The 20,730-nt window shown below is 46.2% G+C and overlaps 2 protein-coding genes across 10 annotated transcripts in view; both read right to left on the bottom strand.

The window, feature by feature from the left end:
• RBM4 (RNA binding motif protein 4) overlaps positions 1-4,413 on the bottom strand; it is a 21,278-nt gene extending 16,865 nt beyond the window's left edge. For all 8 annotated transcript variants that reach the window (XM_066252150.1, XM_066252151.1, XM_066252152.1 and 5 more), the window contains exons 1-2: positions 4,279-4,413; positions 2,919-3,341 (exon numbers count right to left, since the gene is read on the bottom strand). In XM_066252150.1, coding sequence (XP_066108247.1) covers positions 2,919-3,330 — 412 coding nt within the window. In that variant the 5' untranslated portion in view covers positions 3,331-3,341; positions 4,279-4,413. The remainder of the gene's footprint in view (positions 1-2,918; positions 3,342-4,278) is intronic.
• On the bottom strand, positions 4,335-20,730 carry RBM14 (RNA binding motif protein 14). 2 transcript variants are annotated; one of them, XM_066252143.1, is made up of 3 exons: positions 20,298-20,730; positions 13,272-14,730; positions 11,641-12,517 (listed from the first exon to the last, which is right to left on the bottom strand). In XM_066252143.1, exons 1-3 carry the CDS (start codon positions 20,632-20,634, stop codon positions 12,310-12,312), a joined length of 2,004 nt encoding a protein of 667 aa, XP_066108240.1. In that variant the 5' UTR covers positions 20,635-20,730; the 3' UTR covers positions 11,641-12,309. The 2 variants fall into 2 exon arrangements, with proteins under 2 accessions (XP_066108241.1, XP_066108240.1); XM_066252144.1 differs by lacking the exons at positions 11,641-12,517; positions 13,272-14,730 and adding an exon at positions 4,335-4,471.

Here is a 20,730-nt window from a genome sequence, read left to right as displayed (position 1 = left end):
GAGTTTAAGCTTTAAATCTTTTCACAGAAGCAGTTTCCACCTAACATAAGCTACCAATTTAATGGTCAGCAAAATTTCAACAAAAACTTTCTAAAACAATTGGCTGTGATGCACCCAAACATGCAGGTGTCAGAGAAGTGAATGGTTAGAACCAGGAAGAATCAACAGATCATCTATTCCAGTGTTTTTCAACTGCTGGTGCAAACATAACCACCCTGAACATCAGAATGGTTAACTCCTTCGTCGACTGGCATAAAATTTCTGGCAGACCGATGGCTGAAAAACACTAACTTATTATTCTAACATTACAGAAAATAGTAAACATACAATTTCACCTACAAAATTAAAGTTAGATTCTGGGAGGCTAGAAAAGGACAAAATTACCAAAAACGTCCTGATTTAAACCTACCTGGTCAAGTGTAAGTTTCAGGTTAAGAACTAAGTGGCAAGGGCAGTAAAATATTTGAATGCTTTAAGTGCTAACCCATGTTCCTCTGGCATTTGCCCAGAGGGCCACTTGAACACCCAACAAAATTAGAGAGATTGTGACCAAGGAACCAACCAACACACTCAAAATGTAAAAGATTATTATTAAGTGCCCTGAAAATAAGCTATAAAGAGCAGCTAAGTTTTAAAAATATCAAAAATGGATTTTCTTAAATGGGCAAAACAATAAATATAGTTCACCCTTGAACAACATGGGTTTCCACTGCATGGGCCCACTTATGTCCATGAAGTTCAAACCTGTACTGTACAAGTCAATGGTATTTTCAACCTGAGGATGGAAATTCACTTAAACCAGGGGTCGGGAACCTATGGCTCATGAGCCAGATGTGGCTCTTTTGATGGCTGCATCTGGCTCGCAGACAAATCTTTAATTAAAAAAAATAATAATGTTAAAAATATAAAACATTCTCATGTATTACAATCCATTCATTTCCTACAGCTCATGTTCATGGTTGCGGGTGGCTGGAACCAATCACAGCTGTCATCCGGGACAACACCAAATTTTTATTGGATAATGCATAACGTACACAGGTCGTTGTATGGCTCTCACGGAACTACATTTTAAAATATGTAGTGTTCATGGCTCTCTCAGCCCAAAAGGTTCCCAACCCCTGAATTAAGCAGAGGGCAGACTTAAGTTATACTAGGATTTTCGACTGTGGAGGGGATAGCAGCCCTAACCATCCAGTTGTTCAATGGTCAGCTGTATACCCAATATTGAGAAATTGAAAGGGAAAAAAAACAATAAATACTGCTAGTCTACATACATAGAACTCTACTAGGCAGTATTAAGAGCTAGTAGTAAAAAAAAAAAAAAAAAAGACTAGGTATAACTAAGTATAGGTAGCAGAAAACCTAGAGTTCAAATGCTAAAGGATTTGTCCTCAGTCCACACTGCTCCTCCCTCTATAAAGCAGACACCATCTCTTCTTTAACTACATTTAAGTATAAAAGAGAGTCCAAAAATTAGGTATCAGACCACAAACCCTCCATCAGAGCACCCTTTGTTGACCCAAAATAATTCTCAACTTACCAATTAAAAACAAACTACACTTGGGAGACCTGTGATACCTCTCCTTAATAATGCACAGCAAAACCCATGACACAAGGCAACTGTTACTTGGGAGAATGATCATCAAAGCTTCAGCCCTAAGAGAGATCCAATTTAAGGGACATAAAGAGCAAAGACAGCAGCAATTACTCCTAAAAACAGGAGTACTCAGGGAAAGCAAACCACTACTTTGATTTGTGCTAAAAAAGTTGAAATGTAAGTTAAAAATGTAGCAGAGTTGTGGAAATACCCAATATTTTGGAAGTAGTTACTATCAAAGGGAAAAGACTTTTTATTGACACTGGGGACCCAAAAGGAGTGAAAGAATAATTAACAACTCACCATGGTTACCATCTCCTTCATGATTGTCACTTTTGCCACAGAAGCTTAGAGCTTAAAGAAAAGATACCTTCCGAATAAAGTGACAGTCTACAGCATTACTCATGCTGTTCCCCCCAGGCACACTAAAACAATCCAACTAGCCAAGGCTTCAAGATAACACCCATCTAAGTGCTCTGTTCTCAAAGGATATTAAAGTCTACCCCTCCCAAACCAGTGCAAATACATTGCCATTACTGCCCCCCATCTCAATACCTCCTCAGAAACTCCTGGAATTAGCCTTTTAATTACACAGTGGCCTCATCCTCAAAACAGAACCTCTTAAGACAAGCAACAAGAGCCGTAGCCCTTTAAAGATACCAGTTATCTAAAGACCAATTCTTTTTACTAAAAAGTGATGCATTGGGATGAGGTGGAGGAGATTCACAGGGATTCTACTCTTAAATGTGTTGCTTAAGTAGCTTTTGCCAGGTTCTTCATATACGTAAACTTAGTGCTGATACAGGCATACCTTGCTTTATTGCACCTCGCAGATGTTGCTTTTCCCCCCTAAATTAAGACCCTCCACCACCAAAAAGATTACAACCTGCTTTGACTCGCTTTATTGCAATACTCGCTTTACTGCAGTGGTATGGAACTGAACCCACAATATTTCTGAGGTATATGCCTGTACTGTGCTGAGACAATACAGAATGAAAATCTGTAATGTACTCTACAACACTCCCCCCCCCCAATGCCATAACTGGGCAAATCTTCCAAGAAAAGGATTTCTGCACTAATAGGCATAAAAATAAGTCTTAGTTGCTTCAAACTAAAGCCAACTGGTTTTTCTCCCTGAGCCTGGACTTGCCTAAGTTAAAGCCCCTAAATCTCAAATATTCTCCATTTTAGGTCATCACAATCCTTTACCATCAACAAGCCAAAAGCTCTATCTCTATTTCAAACCCCTCCCTTTACTTATCTAACCTATTTTGTGCACACAGCCTTGTGTTCAGCCCTCATCCCAAAGAGGGTGATTCACCTTGAAACTCTGTGTTGTCAAGGCCCCTGATGGCTTCCACCGCATCCTCTGCCCGCTCCATGTGTACAAAGGCATAATCTTTCACGATGTCGCATTCGATGACTGGACCGTATTCCTCAAACTTGGCCCGAAGCTCTTTGTTGGTACAGGTGGGACTGATGTTGCCCACATGCAACTTAGTGGAGGTTTTGCTCTTATTCTTGCTGGCTTCCACGTTGATATTTACCCCGTGCAGCTTGTAGTGGTGCAGGTTCCGGATGGCATCCTCCGCCGCCGTCTTGTCCTCTATGTGCACAAAGCCGTAGTTCTTAATGATGTCACATTCCAGCACCTTCCCATACTGCTCGAAGAGTGAGCGGATCTCCTGCTCCGTGGCCTCCCGCGGCAGGTTTCCTATAAAGAGCTTCACCATTTCCACACTGCCTGAAGGAGAAGAAATAATTTTAGCAAGACCTTGGGTCTGCATTAATTAAAAAAAAAAAAAGGCTGTCATCTCCTCTCATTCTAATATTTTCAAACACATTTCCCTCTCACACGCCCACCACCAAACAATAACAAAGGGAAGTGGAAATAAGGAGCCAGCCCTCTGCAGTACCAGCTACAGACCTATTAGGAGCAAGGCGTGTGTAATAGGGCTACTTCCTACACAAGGGGTTCGGTAAGAGATGGATAGTTTCAAACGGGAGTGGAAATCAAATTGAGCGCGTAAATGCAGCGCTGAGAGAACTGGGCTTTTCCACCCACTGGAAGGACAGTCAGAAAACAAAGGTTTCACTACTGGCGGGCTGGACTGCCTAACATTTTGAATTGGCTCTCCCTCTCAGAACCGAGTAGCCACCACTTCCGGTAAAGTGGGCCTTATAACTGCGTTTTAGGGTTTCCTTTGAAAGCAGTGAACGGGCGACTCTAGGGCCAGATAGCAGAAAGGGGTGAGAAGAGCACAGAAGTGCTGGAGTGAGGAATGCCTCTCTCCGGGCTCCAGCAGAATGGAGAAATAGGGCCAGAGAAAGGGGGCTTCAGACTCATGAGCCACACACCAGTGTCTCAGGGTCTGAGAAATTCTCGAAACGAGATTGTAATTCCTAAGTATAGGGGAAGCGCGGTTATTTCGGTGGAAACCTCGAGGCAAGAAGCCGAGCCAAAGTCGGGTCGAGGGCAGGGTGGGAGAAAGCAAGGTATTCTCGGGGGAGGTCGTGGGGGAAGGGACGTTTTTAGGCTTATCGCGAAATGCCGAGCACCGAAATCGGCTGTTACCAGTGCAGAGGCTGCGACCCGATTAGGATACCTCTGAAGCCCAAGGGAGTGATATGAGATTTAACAGGGCAAAAGACAGACAATGTAAGGGATCGGAGTCTCTCACCCGCACGGAAATCAGCAGGAACTCTTCCTCGCGGCGCGATGCTTCTGACAAAACGCTAAAATGGCGGCGGCCGCAGCAATAACTCTGGGTAGAAGGGAAGATGAGCCTACCACCGGATTGGCCACTCGGTAAAGTAAAAGGTAGGCGTTCGCGTAGATCCTCTTCCTGATTGGTTACCATGAATGCCAATTACCTGAGAGGCCGGGAAGAGGTGGAAACGTCAGTAACCCCAAGCTTTTACGCGAAAGCCAATGAGCAGCAGCCTCACGAAGCCGAAGTCACTGATTGGGCAAGACTGGCGTGCGGGAGGAACTACAAACGTGTGCTTTGCCGGCGGGGTTACACCCGCCATTAGGCAGAGCAAGTTAGGGGCCAGGTGTGGCCGTCTTTAGCTTCGTGGCGCCAACTTTGTTAAACTTCTTTTCGCCACTTCCACGTGCACGCCCTGACAGTATTCTGCGCTCTTTTCTGCCTTCTACTCCAAATTTCTTCAACCTCCCAGAACACCCCCTCGCAGCTAGGAGTGTGAACGATAGTTTTAAGGAAACCCAAGCCAGTAAGAAAAATATCGAAGTGTTTCACCTTAAGAAATCAACCTCCTCGTTTGATCAAGAATCCGTACCATAGCCCTGGGAGTCCCCTCCCCCCAGATTAGAACTACTTTCATAGGCGGTGATGAAAGCAACTTTAAAATGTTAATGTGCGCACTTCAATTACGAGGTAATGACCTCGAAGTTGGCCCACTTCGGGCTGCATTATTCAGAAGGCACTGAGAAGACAAGTTCTCCTGAGAAACCAGCCCTCCTGAAGTCCAAGATGAAGAAGCGGCTTGTGTCTGTGCCCATGGAAATTGAGAAAACACCCCCACCCTGCCCTGAGAAAAAACTGGAGAGGAAAAGTTTTTTTTGTTTGATTTTATTGGGCGCCATCAGCCAGAGCTGTATAATTCCTAGAACGGACCTCAGAGGGAAAAGCCTAATAACAACCAGCTATAAACAAAATACAATAAAAACATCTTTCCAGAGAGTCCAGCTCCCTCATCACATTTTCTTTCTCATCCTCTGGCTTCTTCACGTCACCCCATATTCACTGAGCAAGCAATGTCCCCTTTGCAAGGCAGCTTTTGAAGAGGGAGTTAAAAAGGCGGGAGAGAAATACTGGGTGGAAAAACTTAAAACATAAAATCAGTGACATGTTTAGAAAAGGGGTCATCAGGAGTGGAAATGACACAAGTAGAGCATAATTACTGTCCAAAGCAGGCACCCCTCACCAAAAAAAAACAACAAAAAAAAAAACGGGGTGGGGTCATTAAGAGAAAGGTGAAGCAAGGTTATGGAAATGGGTTTTAAAACCTGACATGACTGAAACCAAATGGTGGGAAACTGGTCTATTATTTATTCTAGGGTGGGAAAAGGACCTAAAAACCCCAAACTCTAACATTTACACATGTGGTGGTCACTAATCTTGGTCCATTTTCATTGTGGATTCTGATGCTGATACTGAGACCGAGTAAAACCCATACTATCAGTGATGAAAAAAAGCAACTCCATGTTAGCTTGTGTACCCTCTTTGGAGGGTGGTCGCAACTCATATGCACAGAGAAAGGAATCTGGTAAAGAAATCCTCTCAGCACCTTTCAGTTTGATCTTCAAAAAAAATTTTTTTTTCATTCAACCCTGGGGATAAACTTTCTTCCAAAATACCAAAACATATGAGATCAACTTACTCTATGAAACTAGGAATCTCTCCAAGTCCACAGGAAACTGGAAACAATTCTTCTCTGGATCACAATTTAAACCAGTTTGCAGACCACTGCCCACTCCCATCTCCCAACCTAATTATTTAATTTACTTTCCGAAAGCCCTCTAGGTCCACTTATATTTGTTTCATTTTGTGAGTTCATCCAACTGAATAAACCACATTAAATCATCCCGCTTTTTAAAACCCATTGCAATTAGAAAAAAAAAAATTTTTTTTTTAATTGCGAGAAGCAGAAACAGATTCACCCCGCAAGCCCCCTACCTGGGCAAGGCTCTGCCCATTTGGGGCTTTGCTCAGCAACTGAGCCATTTTTAGAGGGCAATTTGCTCGAACCAGTGGATCTCCCAATCTCTTTAAAAACTCCCCCACTCATGCTCCAGCACACTGGCCTTTTTGTCCCAAGATCAGTCATGTTCTTTCTCCAGGCCCTTCTCTGTCCTCCCATCTAAAGACATCCCTCTACCCCAACCCCTACCTTAGCACTCCATCCCATGATTCCATGTCATTTTTCCAAATACTTACCACCACTTGAAATCCTACTCATTTTTTCATCTTCTGTCTTCCTCCCACCCCCTGCCCCAAGCAAAGACTTGTTCTACAAAGACAGGGACCTTTTTTATTCCTTGTGTCTTCAGTGTTAGACCCATACTTGGCAAGGCACTGTTATTTGCTAAGTTAACAAATGGATGAAAGAATGTTAATCTCTTGATAACCAAAACAAGAGAAATGACTGGATTTTCAGTTTACATCAGCTTAAGAAGATGGTTACTTATTTCTAAAAACAAGCAAGTGCCCAAAAGCCAAAGGGTAACCTATGCTACAACTTTTCATCACCAGGATTACCGGCTTGACAAAAGCTGCAAAATGAAGCTTTATTGATAGCTTGAGTGTCTCCACGATGTTCCTCTAAACAACTAAAGGAGCTTAATGTTTATCCCTTAAAAACCATTAAAGGTTTATTTTAATTTTTTCCATTAAAGACATCTAGTACAAATCCTCTACCTTACCACCAAACTATAGAAAATGGGATTAAATGGGATATTTTAAAAGTACCTTGTCTGAACATTGTTGATGGCATTTTGCTGATTCTTAACTTGCTGATCTGATTACCAAGCCCCTAAAAAGAGTAAAGTGACTTGTCCAAAATCCTCTAGAAAGCTGATATTTTGTCAGAGTCAAGCATAAATATAGTATATATTCTGGCTGCAGATCTTGACGAGATAAAGAACCTACACAAAACCTGGACTCTTGAAAGGAAAATGAGGGACAGATCCAAATTTAGGGAGAAAAACAATTATCAGTGAAAACCACTCAAATATGAATAAGCAATCTGTGTTAATTTCATACCCTTATGGGTGAGTATAGTTCATACATCTAATAACTCTGGTTCCTGGGCCAAAAAGGAGTTACTAGTCTAATAATGGCTCAAATTAAAAACCAGTATTCTCCAGGGAGGTTCAGAGGGAGCCACTAGGCCAGTTAAACAAGCTTCCTACACCTCCAATCCTACTCCCTGCTATACACTCAGCCTCCCCTTAATGTCTTTGCAGTCCCATTACCTTTCTTCTCCATTTCCTGGAGAATCTGACCCTACTCGCTTAACAGTGTTGCCTGAGGCTGGAGGTGGCCAAAACTGGTATGGTCCAGTGACCTACATCACTCTTGTACCATACATTACAAAATGCACTGCCTTCACTGTTACTCATATGTACTAGCACACCTATATTCAAAGTCCTTTGCTCAGCTGTGTGCTCCACTAGGTCATCCCAATCTCCCAGAATGTTCTCATTTCTATGAGATAGCTAGCACGTAATGAGTAAGTGACTATACATGAGGCTCTATACTTAATGACATGTTCTCATTAGAGCCCTCCAACAGGAGTATTATTGTGATGATTACAAGCCAAGTCCTGGATGGTTTCAAAATGGCTGGTTCAATTCCTTCATCCACTACTTTCTTTTTAATTTTTTTAATTTATTCATTTTAGAGAACAGAGGGAGAGAAGGGGGGAGGAGCAGGAAGCATCAACTCCCATATGTGCCTTGACCAGATAAGCCCAGGGGTTTGAACCTGTGACCTCATTGTTCTAGGTTGATGCTCTATCCACTGCACCACCACAGGTCAGGCCATCCACTAATTTCTAACGACGTGATCTTAAGTTACTAACCTACAGCCTCAACTTATCCATTTATAAAATATATAGGTTTAGGGATACCTAATGCATTTGGGTTGTAATGAATACGAAATGAAGTTAATATATGAAAAGCACTTTTAACAATGCTTAGCACATGTTCAATAAATGTTAGCCACTATCCCCATTTTATAAATGAAAAAACTGAGGTTGAATTCCTGACATGTCCAAGATCACACAGCCAAGTGATAGAACAAGGATTCAAAATCGGGAAACCTGATTTTAGAGACAACACCCCTTTGTTCATTCTCTCTGTGCCAAGTTAGTTTTCACTTCAAATCCTAACTCCAGAAAGCTGTCTCTAATTACCAGCACTGCCCTATCTTCTGCTTCCTTACCTATCACTCCCCTAGCATTGCTTATTACTGTAACTAGTTCATTAAGATAGGCATAGCCTCCCCAAAACTGTATATTCCTCAAGATCAGCCCAAGGGCTCAGCTACCTAAATGCTGTATTTCCAGAACTACAGACCCAGTATTTCAAATAACTTAAAGCTAGATTTAAAGAACTAAGAATTGTTTTTCCTGGAAAACCCTAGATTCTATCCATTATGACCTTTACAAAGGTACCTTCAGAATTTGTGTGACTATAAATTTCCCACTTGACATCTATCTTCTCTTCTCTACCCATTATTACATAGCATACTAGTCCATAATCTAGGAAATTATTTTCATTGTAACTTCAGCCATCCCATGTTATAGTTAACTTGGCTTGACAGAACAAAATAACCAGCAAACAAAGTCTGAGTATGAATTTTGACATAGCTTAAGAGACAGGCATGACTAGAAAGGTCACCTACCCAGAGAAGCTAACCACTCAGTGAAAGTCCATTACCTCTAGTAATGGCCAAGGGATGGAGCCCCAGGCCTACCCCAGACAGTTTGAAACAAAATCCAAACCTTGCTTGACCAGGCGGTAGCGCAGTGAATAGAGCATCGGACTGGGACGCAGAGGACCCAGGTTCGAAACCCTGAGGTCGCTGGCTTGGGCGCGGGCTCATCTGGTTTGAGCAAGGCTCACCAGCTTGAGCAAGGGGTCTCTGGCTTGAGTGTGAGATCATAGAAATGACCCCATGGTCACTGACTTGAGTGAGCCCAAGGGTCGCTGGCTTGTAGCCCAAGATCGCTGGCTTGAGCACAAGGTCACTAACTCTGCTACAGCCCCCAGTCAACAAGGAACATATGAGAATGCAATCAATGAACAACTAAGGAGCTGCAACGAAGAATTGATGTTTCTCATCTCTCTCCTCTCCTGTCTGTCTGTCCCTATCTGTCCCTCTCTCTGTCAAAAAAAAAAAAAAAAATCCAAACCTCAGAAAAGAAGGCTGATGAGGCTAGAAGCCTCTACATCAGTGGTTCTCAACCTGTGGGTCGCGACCCCAGCGGGGGTCGAACGACCAAAACACAGGGGTCAGCTAAAGCCATCGGAAAATACATATTACTGCTGCTCTACATGGTCTTATTCCAAGAATAAACCAACTAAAACTTCTCCAATGAATGAAGGCCAAGTTGTAGAGGTGACAGATGCAAAAGTACAAAGATCTGAAAGATCTTGGGAGCCCATACTCCCCACCCCTTTTCCCAAAAACACAAATGTCTGTCCTCTCATTCATTCAACCCAACCATCTCCAAGTTATAGATAGAACCCTGAAAATCAGAAATCCACAGAGAGCAAAGCATGAGTGGGCTATAGGATTAACATAGGTGGCAAATTTAAGAGAAGGGGGGATTTAAAAGCAATCTCCAAGATAGAGGAAAGTGACAAATCATTTTGCTTTGTGGCTCCTTTTGCCTTAAACAGTTATAAACCTGAGGGCTGAGGCAGCAAGGGCATCAGCCCCTAAAGATAACAGGCAATTAGTGATCATCTAGGCCAGGTCACCCTGAAGAACTTGGGCTTCAATACAGAATATCAACACTGGCCCCAAGAGCACATTAAGCTATTTTTCATAGGAACCCTCAATAGAAAGGAAGACAGAAAGCCACAATGACAAACATTACAAATACACAGGCCACAATCACAGACCTATAATCAACCAACTCTCCCATTTTCCAGGGTAGTAACCAGAGCTAAACTTGTTAGCTTGGACCTCGTATTACCCACCCTTACTGCGGAAAAGTGACAAGAAATCTAGAAAACTCCTCCCAGTACTGCAAAGAAATGGAAAGGAGCAGCAAAGCACCTGGAGGCAAAGCAGTGAGGAGAAAGAAGTTATGGCCCTGTACCCCCCAAGATTACCCCAGTAAGCATATACAGAGCTCATGGTTATAAAGACCATCCACACGCTTTCACCCACTGGACAGACGGGAGAGAACATCTGGGGCAAACTACTCTGTCACGTGCAAATTCACAAGAAGCCAGTGAAGGAGGCAGAAGAGAACCCACCTGAACTCCCACTTGACTGACACATCTCCCCAAAATTGCCTTACCCAAAGGAACTTCAATAGGTTGTCCTATTATCACCACACCCAACCAGTCTCCTTCAAATCATCCATCATTAAATCCAAGCCTCCCACCCTGTCCCTGACTGGAATTCCCTATTTTTTACCCAGGTCCTCCCAACTCCCAGCTCCTGAATACAAGTATAGAAAGGATCTCCCATTCCTCACCCTATTCCAGCATCCCTATTTGGTTATGCTTGCACCTCAACCCAATCCGAATCTATCATGACACTTCAAATTTAAACCCAGCAAGTAAACATCTGGAAACCTTAACAAATGGAGATAGGGAAGATGAGTCTCAGGCGACCACGATGGTAGGCGGTGGACAGGACGCAGGAAGGACGCTCTGTGGTGATGTTCAACAGGCGAAATATCAGGTCTGTGACCAGTCTCCCATACCTTCTTCCAATTGTTCCTGCCCCTCCTTTCTCCAACCACAGGGCAGTGTCAGACACCGACATCACCCCTACCCACTACTGGCTCCTTTCCGGGTCCCAGCCTCAACACTCACTTCAGCCCATGATCTGAAGGATCCACTAGCTTCATCAGCATCAAAGCAGCCCCCTCCACTCCCTACTTCTCACTCAAGAAGCCAAACCCCAGAACCACCCTGCTGGAGCACAGGTTGTTCCTCAATTGGAAACAAGTCAGGAAATAGACAAGCATAGGGAGAGGAAAATGGGCAATAAACTTACTGCATTGAGGAGTAATTAATTCAAGTTGAGGGCCAAAGAAACCCAACTTGAAGAAACTTGGTTTGGACTCTACTCCTAAAGATGAAAGACTAGCAGGACAATGATGAGCTAAATTCCTCTACACAGCAGGGACAGCATTCTAATTTCCATGTTCAAACCCCCTTCCTCATCTGCCCTGCGTTCCCTGGCTGCCTGTCTTTCTGGTGTCACGTCTTCCTGGATGTCAAACTGGCTCCTCTGAAACGGAGTGCAATCAAGACAATGACAACCAGGTTTCCAAACTGCAAATTGCCCCAAGTTTTATTTGTAGTCCATACAAAAGGGAAAAAAAATTAGTTTTCTAACACCACCTACTTGGGGAGATAGGGAAGTGGGACTGTGCGGCTCAGCATCAGCTAGAACATCAGGGGTCAAGGAATTTGGACATAAACCAACTGACTGTCCCAACTGGAACTCAGTCTCAACACAGTCTAGAGGGTCAGTCAGGGACCCCTGGACTGCTGGCACAGCTTGGCGCATAGGAAATGGTTGAGATAACCCTTTCCTGGCCTCCCTCATATCTAAAAAGAAAAAGGCGCTGCCAACCTTAACTGCAGGTTGCTTCCCCATCCAGACGACCTTAAATATCGCGCACAAAAATAAAAGGGAGCCAGGAAAAATAAAAACATAAAAGAAATTCCCATCCTCAGAAGATGGGAGGCCGGGGAGAGGGGAAGCTGCAGATCTAGAGCCAGCAGCAAGATCTGCTGCTGCTGAGGCGAAGGAACAAAGTAGGTTACTGCCAAACACTCAAAAGGATCGTCTCCATGGGAAGGCCCATAAAGTAGAGGGGATGAAAAACCGCAAACAGAGAAGTATGGGCCAGTGGTTATAAACAGGGTCTGCACCCTGCCACCCCACTTCTCTCCTTCCCTCCCTGTGATGCCCCCTCCCAGGATGGCCCTACATGCGGCGCTGGTAGCCAGAGTGCATCTGAGCTGCCCGCAGGTAATCATTATAGGAGCCCGAATAGCGTGCGTAATCGGAATGGGCATCGGGCAGGCGACGGTAATCCAGCGAGGACTTTGTCGGCGAGCGGCGGAACGAAAGCTGCGACTCTGATAAACGGCGGTAATCAGAGAGCTCGGCTAAACGCCGGTCGGAACCATACCTAGTCGAGAGAAGAAGACAGTTGGTGAATGAGACAATTGAGGGGAGGGCTCCAGGTGGGCATGGGGGAGATGCCAATGGGGATAGGGCGGGTGTGATCAGACTGGTCTCCAACAAATGAGATTTTGTCAGAAAGCTCATCACCCTCTCCAGGGCAAGAAATCCAGCCCAGTCAACTCAGTGGGAAACCAAGCCCGCTACTGAAGCCCTCCCTTCTGAACTGGCCAAGGTGGATTTTGGTTTACGTTCCCAAACCACAAACTATTCCCACCCTTGGGCCCTGCAGAGAAAGACCGTGGTTGTTTATCAACAGAACGGCGGACGAAAGCAAGGTACCCAACTTCCCTGAGTGGACGCACCTCCTACACCTTGCCTTCAGCCAGTGAGTGCCAAAGGAACTACTCTTTCCAACCTACCCCCACCAAAGCCAGGACAACCACATAACAGGGTTAAGGATCCTACAGACAGTGGGAAAGGCTACAGGCCACAATCTTGCAGGCTCCAACGGCAGTTGGGCTAGCCCAGACAGGTGACACTTTTCCCAGCCTGACTAGCTGGTACCACCCCAGGTTCAGAACTATGCTCCACCTGACCAGGAAAGTTCACACACATCACCCCCTCAGCCTCTGGACATCCCACAGGAACAGAGAAGACCAAGGGAGGGCCGATGGTTCCAGTTTCCCTCCCATGCCAACCTCAGCCCCTTGCCCTAAGCCCCAGCTGGGGGCAGAGGCGGAGAGGGGGGCATACAGTACCTTTTCGACATGGCGACAGCCTTTTTGTAGGGATCGTCGTAGCTGGCCCGGGGTGGGGAGAGGCGGGTACGCTCATAGGGCGGCGGGGTGCTGTTGGCGTTGGCAACGGCCCCCTGGGACATGGACAGGTAGGCTGCAGACGGCTGACCTGCCCCATCGTAGGCACTGCCTGGCTGGCCACGGTAGGAGGCAGCAGCCTGGGGATGCTGCTGGGCAGCATAAGAAGCAGCCAATGAGGCCGAGGACTGAGTGCGGTAAGGAGCTGCCAGGGTGGCGGAAGGCTGGGCCCCGTAGGCTGCTGCGGCACCATAGGAGCCAGTGGCCGCAGCAGCTGACTGAGCCCCATAGGAGCCGGACAGGCCCATGGATGCTTGAGCTCCGTAACTATTCAGCTGGGTCTGAACAACCGGCTGGGCCCCATAGGACCCGGCCATTGGGGTAGCTGCTTGTGCAGCATAGGCGGCTGGCTGGCTGGCATAGGCAGCAGCTGCAGCTGGCTGTGCCACATAGGCGGCAGGCTGGGAAGAGTAGGAAGCAGCCTGTTGTGCAGCATACGGGGCAGACTGGGCATTGTAAGAGGCTGAGGGCTGGGCATTGTAAGAAGCCGCTTGGGCCCCATATGCCAGTGAGGAGGCTGCAGACTGGGCCCCATAAGAGGCTGCCTGGGCCCCATAGGAGCCAAGGGAGGAAGCTGCTCCCTGGGCATTGTAGGAGGCAGCTGCACGAACGCCATAGGAAGAGGCAGCCTGCGCACCGTAAGAGGACGGCTGGTTACCATAGGAGGCCAGGGAGGAGCCTTGAGCCCCATAGGAGTTGAGCGAGGAGGCCGCAGCTGGCTGACCCCCATAGGAGGAAAGCGCCGAGGCCGAGGGCTGGGCCCCACCATATGGGCCAAGTGATGAAGCGGCAGACTGGGCGTTAGGGCTGGCCAACTGGCCCCGGTATGGGGCCCCGAGGGAGACGGAGGGCTGAGCGCGGTAAGAGGCTGCCTGGGCTGCCATGGGCTGAGTCCGATAGCCGACACCCAAAGAGGCAGAAGGCTGGGCCCTGTAGGCAGCTCCCAGCGACACAGAGGGCTGGGCCCTGTAGGCGGCTGGCTGGGCCGTCAGAGGAGCCACATAAGAGGCTCGGGGAGGTGAACGGCGCAGGGGGCTGCGGTCGCGACCAAAGAAGGGTGGCGTGGGCTGACGGGCTTGCCCATCAAAGCCACCAGTGCTGTTGCCAAAAGCCTGCTGGTAGTCGAAGGCGGCAGAAAAGCCACCAGCTCCAGGGAATGCCGCATCCCCAGCCCCCGGTTTCTTGGTCTTGTCCCCAGACTGGATAGCCAGGCCAGGCCCCTTCTTCTGACCCTTGGTTGAGAGTTCCACGTTGATGCGCTTGCCCTTCACTTCTTTGCCGTTGAGCTGCGCGATGGCGGCTTTGGCATCTGCTTCCTTCTCCATGTGAACAAACGCGTAGTCTGATAAAGCAGCAGACAGAGGGTTAGCAATTAGGGGGGCAGGGCACGCTACCCAATGGCTCCCAAACTGGACACACCAACAGCACCCAGCTGTTGCCAGCTACCGCCAGGCCTCCAAACCCTCCTCTCCAGGAGTTAGGTCATAAAATGTGACTCCCAAATAACAAAGCTTCGGACTGTCCCGGGCAGCCACCTTTGTGGCCTTCTCCCCGTTCTCCCCTTTCCCACTGCCACCTCACCCAACTTCCTGGTGAGAGAAGAAAGAGCAAAGATGAACTGCAACACAGGATAAAAATCTTCACAGCTCCTGTAAGTATAAATCAGCAGACAAACGCAGAAAGGTGCCTGGATCACTCAATTATTCAGCAGTCTCTAACCCAAGGTCACCAAACTCTACAGCTCACCTTTGGAGCTTAACTCTCAAACACTAGAAATGACCACTTATGCCTTGGCATGACCCTTGTCTCAGCCTAGAGTCCAATTAAGGCAAGACAGCTACACTGCAATGCATAGTGCATGAAATTCCTCCAACATGATCTCTTTTCCCATAGTACTTTCCAGTTTTCAAAGCACTTTCACACACAGGACCTCACTGGACCTCACAATAATCCTGTGAAGTAGGCAGAACAAAAGATCATTCTCCCCATTTTACAGGTGGGCAAACATACTGTGAATTTATATGGCTTGCCCCAAATCAAAAAGTGTTAGAGCCATGAACATACTCCAAGCTATCCATGCCCTTCACTACACCAGTCTAACCCCAAGAAGTCAATGTATAAGGCAGGATTGTAATATGACTAGAAAGGGTGAGAAGATGGACTCCATGTAAGCCAACAAGATGTGGGAATGCAAACAGCCTCCTGGCCAAGTTCAGGCCCAAGTTGCCTCCCCCAGGCTACATTATATCCTCCACAGTTCCTTGGGCTCCTGTTCGCAGAGCAGACCGTTTACAGAAAAGATTTGGTTTCACAGCTTCAAGGTGAGAAGCTGCAACTACTTCAGCAAGCAGGCTTTGCTAAACAGGTTACTCCCGAGGTCCTCATTCAGATCTGAATGAGCTGTGGTGGGACAGACTCTTAAGACAGGATGTTGATCTCAAGGACCTGTGCATCTGCCACACAGAAAGAGGATTTTAGGTGGGAAAGGAACAGGAAGAAATTCTTGTTCACATCCAAACTCACAAACCACGATGATGCAAGCAGGATATGAAGAACAAAAATAAGATCATGCTTATGGAAAATGATGCACTTAACCCCATCTGGACCTACAGCTACTTTAAAATACAGTCCAAGTACCAGGACCCCCATCTCTCTCGTATCAGTTTAGGAAATGAAGAACTACCTGGATGAAATTATTAAGGTTTCATTCTTGAAGATAAGAATTCCTTTTAAATGGCCCCTGAACAACTGTCCTAATTTCTAGAAACCTTCATACTGGGATGCCCTCCCTTGCTGCTCCTATAGAGCAAGACATTTTCCTGGATCTAAGTCAGTGCCACCAACCAACTACCATACAAATGAGAATAAGACTTTAATCTATAGGTAGAAGTCAGAAGCATCGTATAGCACAAAGAAACCTGGGCTAGGAGCTAAATGGCTTCAGTTATAGATCTAAATATCACTGACTTGCTATAAGCTCTTAAGAAACTTATAATTTATTCCTCCATCTGACAAATCTGTCCTACCTACCTCAGAGTTAAAGAGATTCAAATAAGAAGATAAAAATGCCTTGGAAAGTAAAACCAACTATATAATACAGGATTATGATTTTCAAGCCTAGCAATAAATATAGGCTCATTTCCCTGCAGAATATTACCTTTCATCTCTACTAAAACACGAGATACAATGCCATCTATACATGCAAACTTGAAACCAGCCAAAGGTGATAAAAGCGCAAAGTGAACTATCACAAGTTCAGTCCACACAGCCCCATGGCCAGAACCTGATTTCTTAGCTACCAATTGTGAAAAGCGAAGTGTTCTTTTTCACCTAGCCACAGGGCAATAGAATTATCCTCAGATCTTCATCTCCTCTTTGGGTCAAGTGAGCTAAAAATAGATGGTGGTGCTCTGTCTCTCTCTCTTCTTCTCTCCCTTCCTCCCTAAATTCAATAAATTTTTAAAAATTAAAAAAAAATTATGGTGGTTGGAGATATCTTTAAAAATAGAGGCTGTGTCTGAACTGCGGTGGCACAGTGGATAAAGAGTCAACCTGGAATGCTGAGGTTGCCAGTTCAAAACCCTGGGCTTGCCTGGTCAAAGCACTTATAAGAGTTGATGCTTCCTGCTCCTCCCCCTTCTCTCTCTCTCTCTTAAATGAATGATTTTTTTTTTTTAAATCAGTTAAAAGCAGAGGCTGGACTGACTGACCCTTAGGAGAATGGCAAAACCAACTAGAGAATGCAATGGCAAGCAGAAAGCAGAAGCTTGTAGGCAGATTAAGCTGAATGGAAAAAAAGCCCCCAGCACTGTGAGGGAATAGTAAAAGAACCATACTATATTCCTGGCTAACCTGAGACTGAAATGAGCGCGGACAAAAACACCCAACAAAATTTCAATGGGTTTACTAGAGCAATAGAACATCCCACTGTCTACTCTCTACTTAGTTGGGTTTTATAGAGTCCAAGTTGTGAAATTTGAAAATTGAGATTTCACATGTACAATTCAATTGACTGCCCACCTGAGCTATATGAATTTTTTTAAGCCACCAGATACTATTGTAACTAGTTTATATAAAAAAATTCCTAAACCTGATATTGGTTGTCCAGCTGACTCAACCACATCAGGCTAACTAATCCTACCAGTGAACAAATACAGCACTATCAAAGATTCTTGGAACACAACTACTCTTACGACAATAAAGAGAAAAACAAAGACCTAGAGAACTCCAATGACCCATCTACCTGGAGAGCTAGTTCAAGGAACCATAACCTGAGGAAATCTGCATAGAAAGGGACTAGAAAGCAATGTTTTACAGAGATCACCTCTAGCTGCCTGTTGGCATTACAATCCCTCCAGTACCAAGTTAAGAGAATCCAGAAAAATGAGTTTTTCTTATCCTGAGAAGAGTAAAAACCTCTAACTTGAAACTAGAGCTGTGTATAGGAGAATGGCCACCCACAAAAAAAGAGAGGAAACAGTTCCCTCTTCTGCCTTTCAGACCTCCCCTGAAATCTAAATGGTTCCTAGCTGTCAGTGTCTCTCCTACTTCATCTTTGAACATCCAATAGAATGTAGCAGTGGAGAGCAGTTACAATCTGCTGTTGCCATGGACTTTTACTCTACAAATCAAATCATATTTAAGCTCCTGGGGTAACCAAGCAACTATGTTTTGCCCCCCTGTGAAATATAACAGAACTGGCTGTCCTGTGCTATGCCAAATTTCTGGGCTTTTCCAAACCATGACAGCCAACACAAGACTCAATAAAATGCCCATTCCCAGCCTAAGAAATATAAGCTATTTATAGAGCCAGACCTAGTTTCTTCTACTACATTCCCAACTTACAAACTTCACTTTCCTCCATCCCAAAGACACAGAAAGGCATCAGTGAAGGATAGGATACTCAAGTCTTTCCCACAGTCCCTTATATCCAAGTGTATCAGAACCGTTACATCAGCACAAGTAAACAGCTGACCAATACTCCCTGAGGAAGTCAAGGCATTTCTGCTAATCAAATGTTTACAATGGAACACAAACCACAAAACTTTTACTCCCACCGTCACAGGAGTCAGCTAAGACTTCTAAAAACCACATGTGGTGACACTTCACCCTGCCCTCCACTACCACTTAATGTCTGTCCCCAGCAAATTCAGGCAAATTTTCTGCTTTCTCTACTACCTGAAAGCTTAATTCAGGTAGTAGAAATTAAGCTTAATTAACAAATTCCATGGAAACTGTCCCAGAAGATGCTAGCTTCTAGACTCCAATCTAATAGACACCCTTTCTAAGAACCACAGAAGACACATAGTAGGTCTATTAAACATAGAAATTTCATGAGCCATACGCTCCCATCCGTTTCCTGGCTAGGTGCCCAATCAGAGCCTTCCCACTCTTTCCTGACTCTAAACAAAAGCAAAAATCCATGCACCATACAGCCTGCCTCACAGCACCAGGCAGGAAAGCCCGATTCCGGATAGTCGTGGACTTGCATAACCTGAGTTGAGGAAAATAGAATGTAGTATTAATGCAGAACAGGAATTGGTCCTAGAAGTGGAGAGTTACAACCCTTTTACATTTCCCCCAGTTAAGGAAAGGACAAGGAATGGCCCAAAACATGTGCCTTTCCAGGACAGCCAATGAAGTATCTTGGTGGAAATGAGTAGGCACCTGCACCCACATTCATTTTCTATCCTCATATAGGGTTGTGAGCTCATTTGAATCCAACACCAGGAGGAAGGCATCAGATACTCCCAGACCGCATCCTCAGAGATGGCAGGGCCAAGTTAACTTATCTGCTCCCAAGTGGAACAGAAAATAGCCACATACACTCAAAGGCTGTCCCACCAAATACTGCCAGCATAAAATAAACTTAGGAAATAAGAACCCATACTATGAAAAAAATCAACTAGGTTGCAAATAGGAGATCAGGCCTAAATTATGGTGATACATTTTTCTCGAAGTTTAAAAAGCAAGCTAAGGATCTGTCCTGAGGATTGGACTAATCAAGCAAAAACAATTAGTAAGTAAATCTGTTAACCAATGTTTAAGGAATTAAGGAAGACCTCTCACAGGCCCCTTCCCACGTTCCCTCTCAGCCACAGAGTATGCCCCCTTGCAAAATCACCAGATTTATAAAAGAATGACACTATTTTGGGGCACAAGTAAAGCCTACAGAGAAGGGGCCTTCATAAAATAAGCCTCCTTCCACATGCGAGAGGTCGGGATTTCCAGCTGATAGATGTAAAATCAAACCCTAAATAAAAAACAAATTTGAGGGAGCTGGAAAGCACAGAGTTGTCACGCCTAACCCACCTAACAATACTGAAAGGCCCAAGTGGTTCAGAAGGGGCCCCTTCTGTACCCAAGAGTTACTATACCCATGAGTACACCCACGCCACAAAATACTAAAAAGATCCCAGCCCAAGAAATGTCCAAGGGCCCCGTTACCTTCCGCTCGGGAACATTCACCGGGAGGGAACACGAGGGTGGTCTTGGGGCGTCAGCCCCCACCTTTTCCCTCATCCCTCGCTCTGACCGACGTCTGGGGAAGTGAAGAGATCTTCCCCGCTCCACGATCCGGCTTGTGCCCGTCACTTCCCAATTTCCGCTCGGTGCCAGGCCCAGGAGAACAGTGGAAGGCGCGCCCCCGGTACACTCCCAAGTCTCTCAGGCGCGCCCCCGGCCCCGTAGCTCAGCCGACAGTGGCCGCCGCACCCACCCAGAGCAGCTTCCTCCCATTTTGTGAATCGTGCCCGGACCGCAGGGGAGGAGGGTGGCTCTACCCAGCGCGCCCGCAGCAACTCCGGCCTCGCTCCCGCGGACTTCCCCCCACCCAACCGCGCGGTAACCGACCCCCAGGAAAGGGGCGTGGTTAACAAGCAGAGTGCCGTGCGCGCGCCACCGCGTTACCTTTCACCACGTCACACTCGATGACGCGTCCACGGCGCTCGAAGAGGCTACGCAATTCCTGGCTCGTACACGCAGCCGACACATTGCCCACGAAAATCTTCCAAGTGTTAAGAGGCCGTGGGCGCGACATCTCCACCACGAGCGCGCGCCCAGGCCGCAGCTCGTGGCCGTGTAGGGCCTCGATGGCGCGCAGCGCGCCCGCGTTCTCGCGCATGTGCACGAAGGCGAACTGTTTCATGACGGCGCAGCTCATGACTGTGCCATAGGGCGCGAAGAGGGCTGCCAGCTCCTCCGGCGTTGTATCTGCCCCATCGACGTTTCCCACGAATATCTTCATTTTGCCGCCGCAGCCGCCTTCCCGAAGAGCCGGGACCTCTCCTCAACCGTCAGGCAAGACGTCCGGCCAGCCGGCAGTCCTCCCCAGGAATGGCTG

Source organism: Saccopteryx bilineata, chromosome 1 (assembly GCF_036850765.1).
Source record: "Saccopteryx bilineata isolate mSacBil1 chromosome 1, mSacBil1_pri_phased_curated, whole genome shotgun sequence".
Classification (NCBI taxonomy): domain Eukaryota; kingdom Metazoa; phylum Chordata; class Mammalia; order Chiroptera; family Emballonuridae; genus Saccopteryx; species Saccopteryx bilineata.
Note: the sequence above shows the minus strand (reverse complement) of the source record. Positions and strands in the feature narration are given on the sequence as shown.

What these genes read in the sequence shown, in the direction of transcription:
- RBM14 (XM_066252143.1), bottom strand. Translation starts at nt 20,634, where the DNA reads ATGAAGATATTCGTGGGAAACGTCGATGGGGCAGATACAACGCCGGAG. An exon ending in CGAGTGTGACGTGGTGAAAG is followed by an intron (nt 14,731 to 20,297) that starts GTAACGCGGTGG and finishes CTGCTTTATCAG; the next exon opens with ACTACGCGTTTGTTCACATG. An exon ending in GCTGTCGCCATGTCGAAAAG is followed by an intron (nt 12,518 to 13,271) that starts GTACTGTATGCC and finishes TCTCTCGACTAG; the next exon opens with GTATGGTTCCGACCGGCGTT.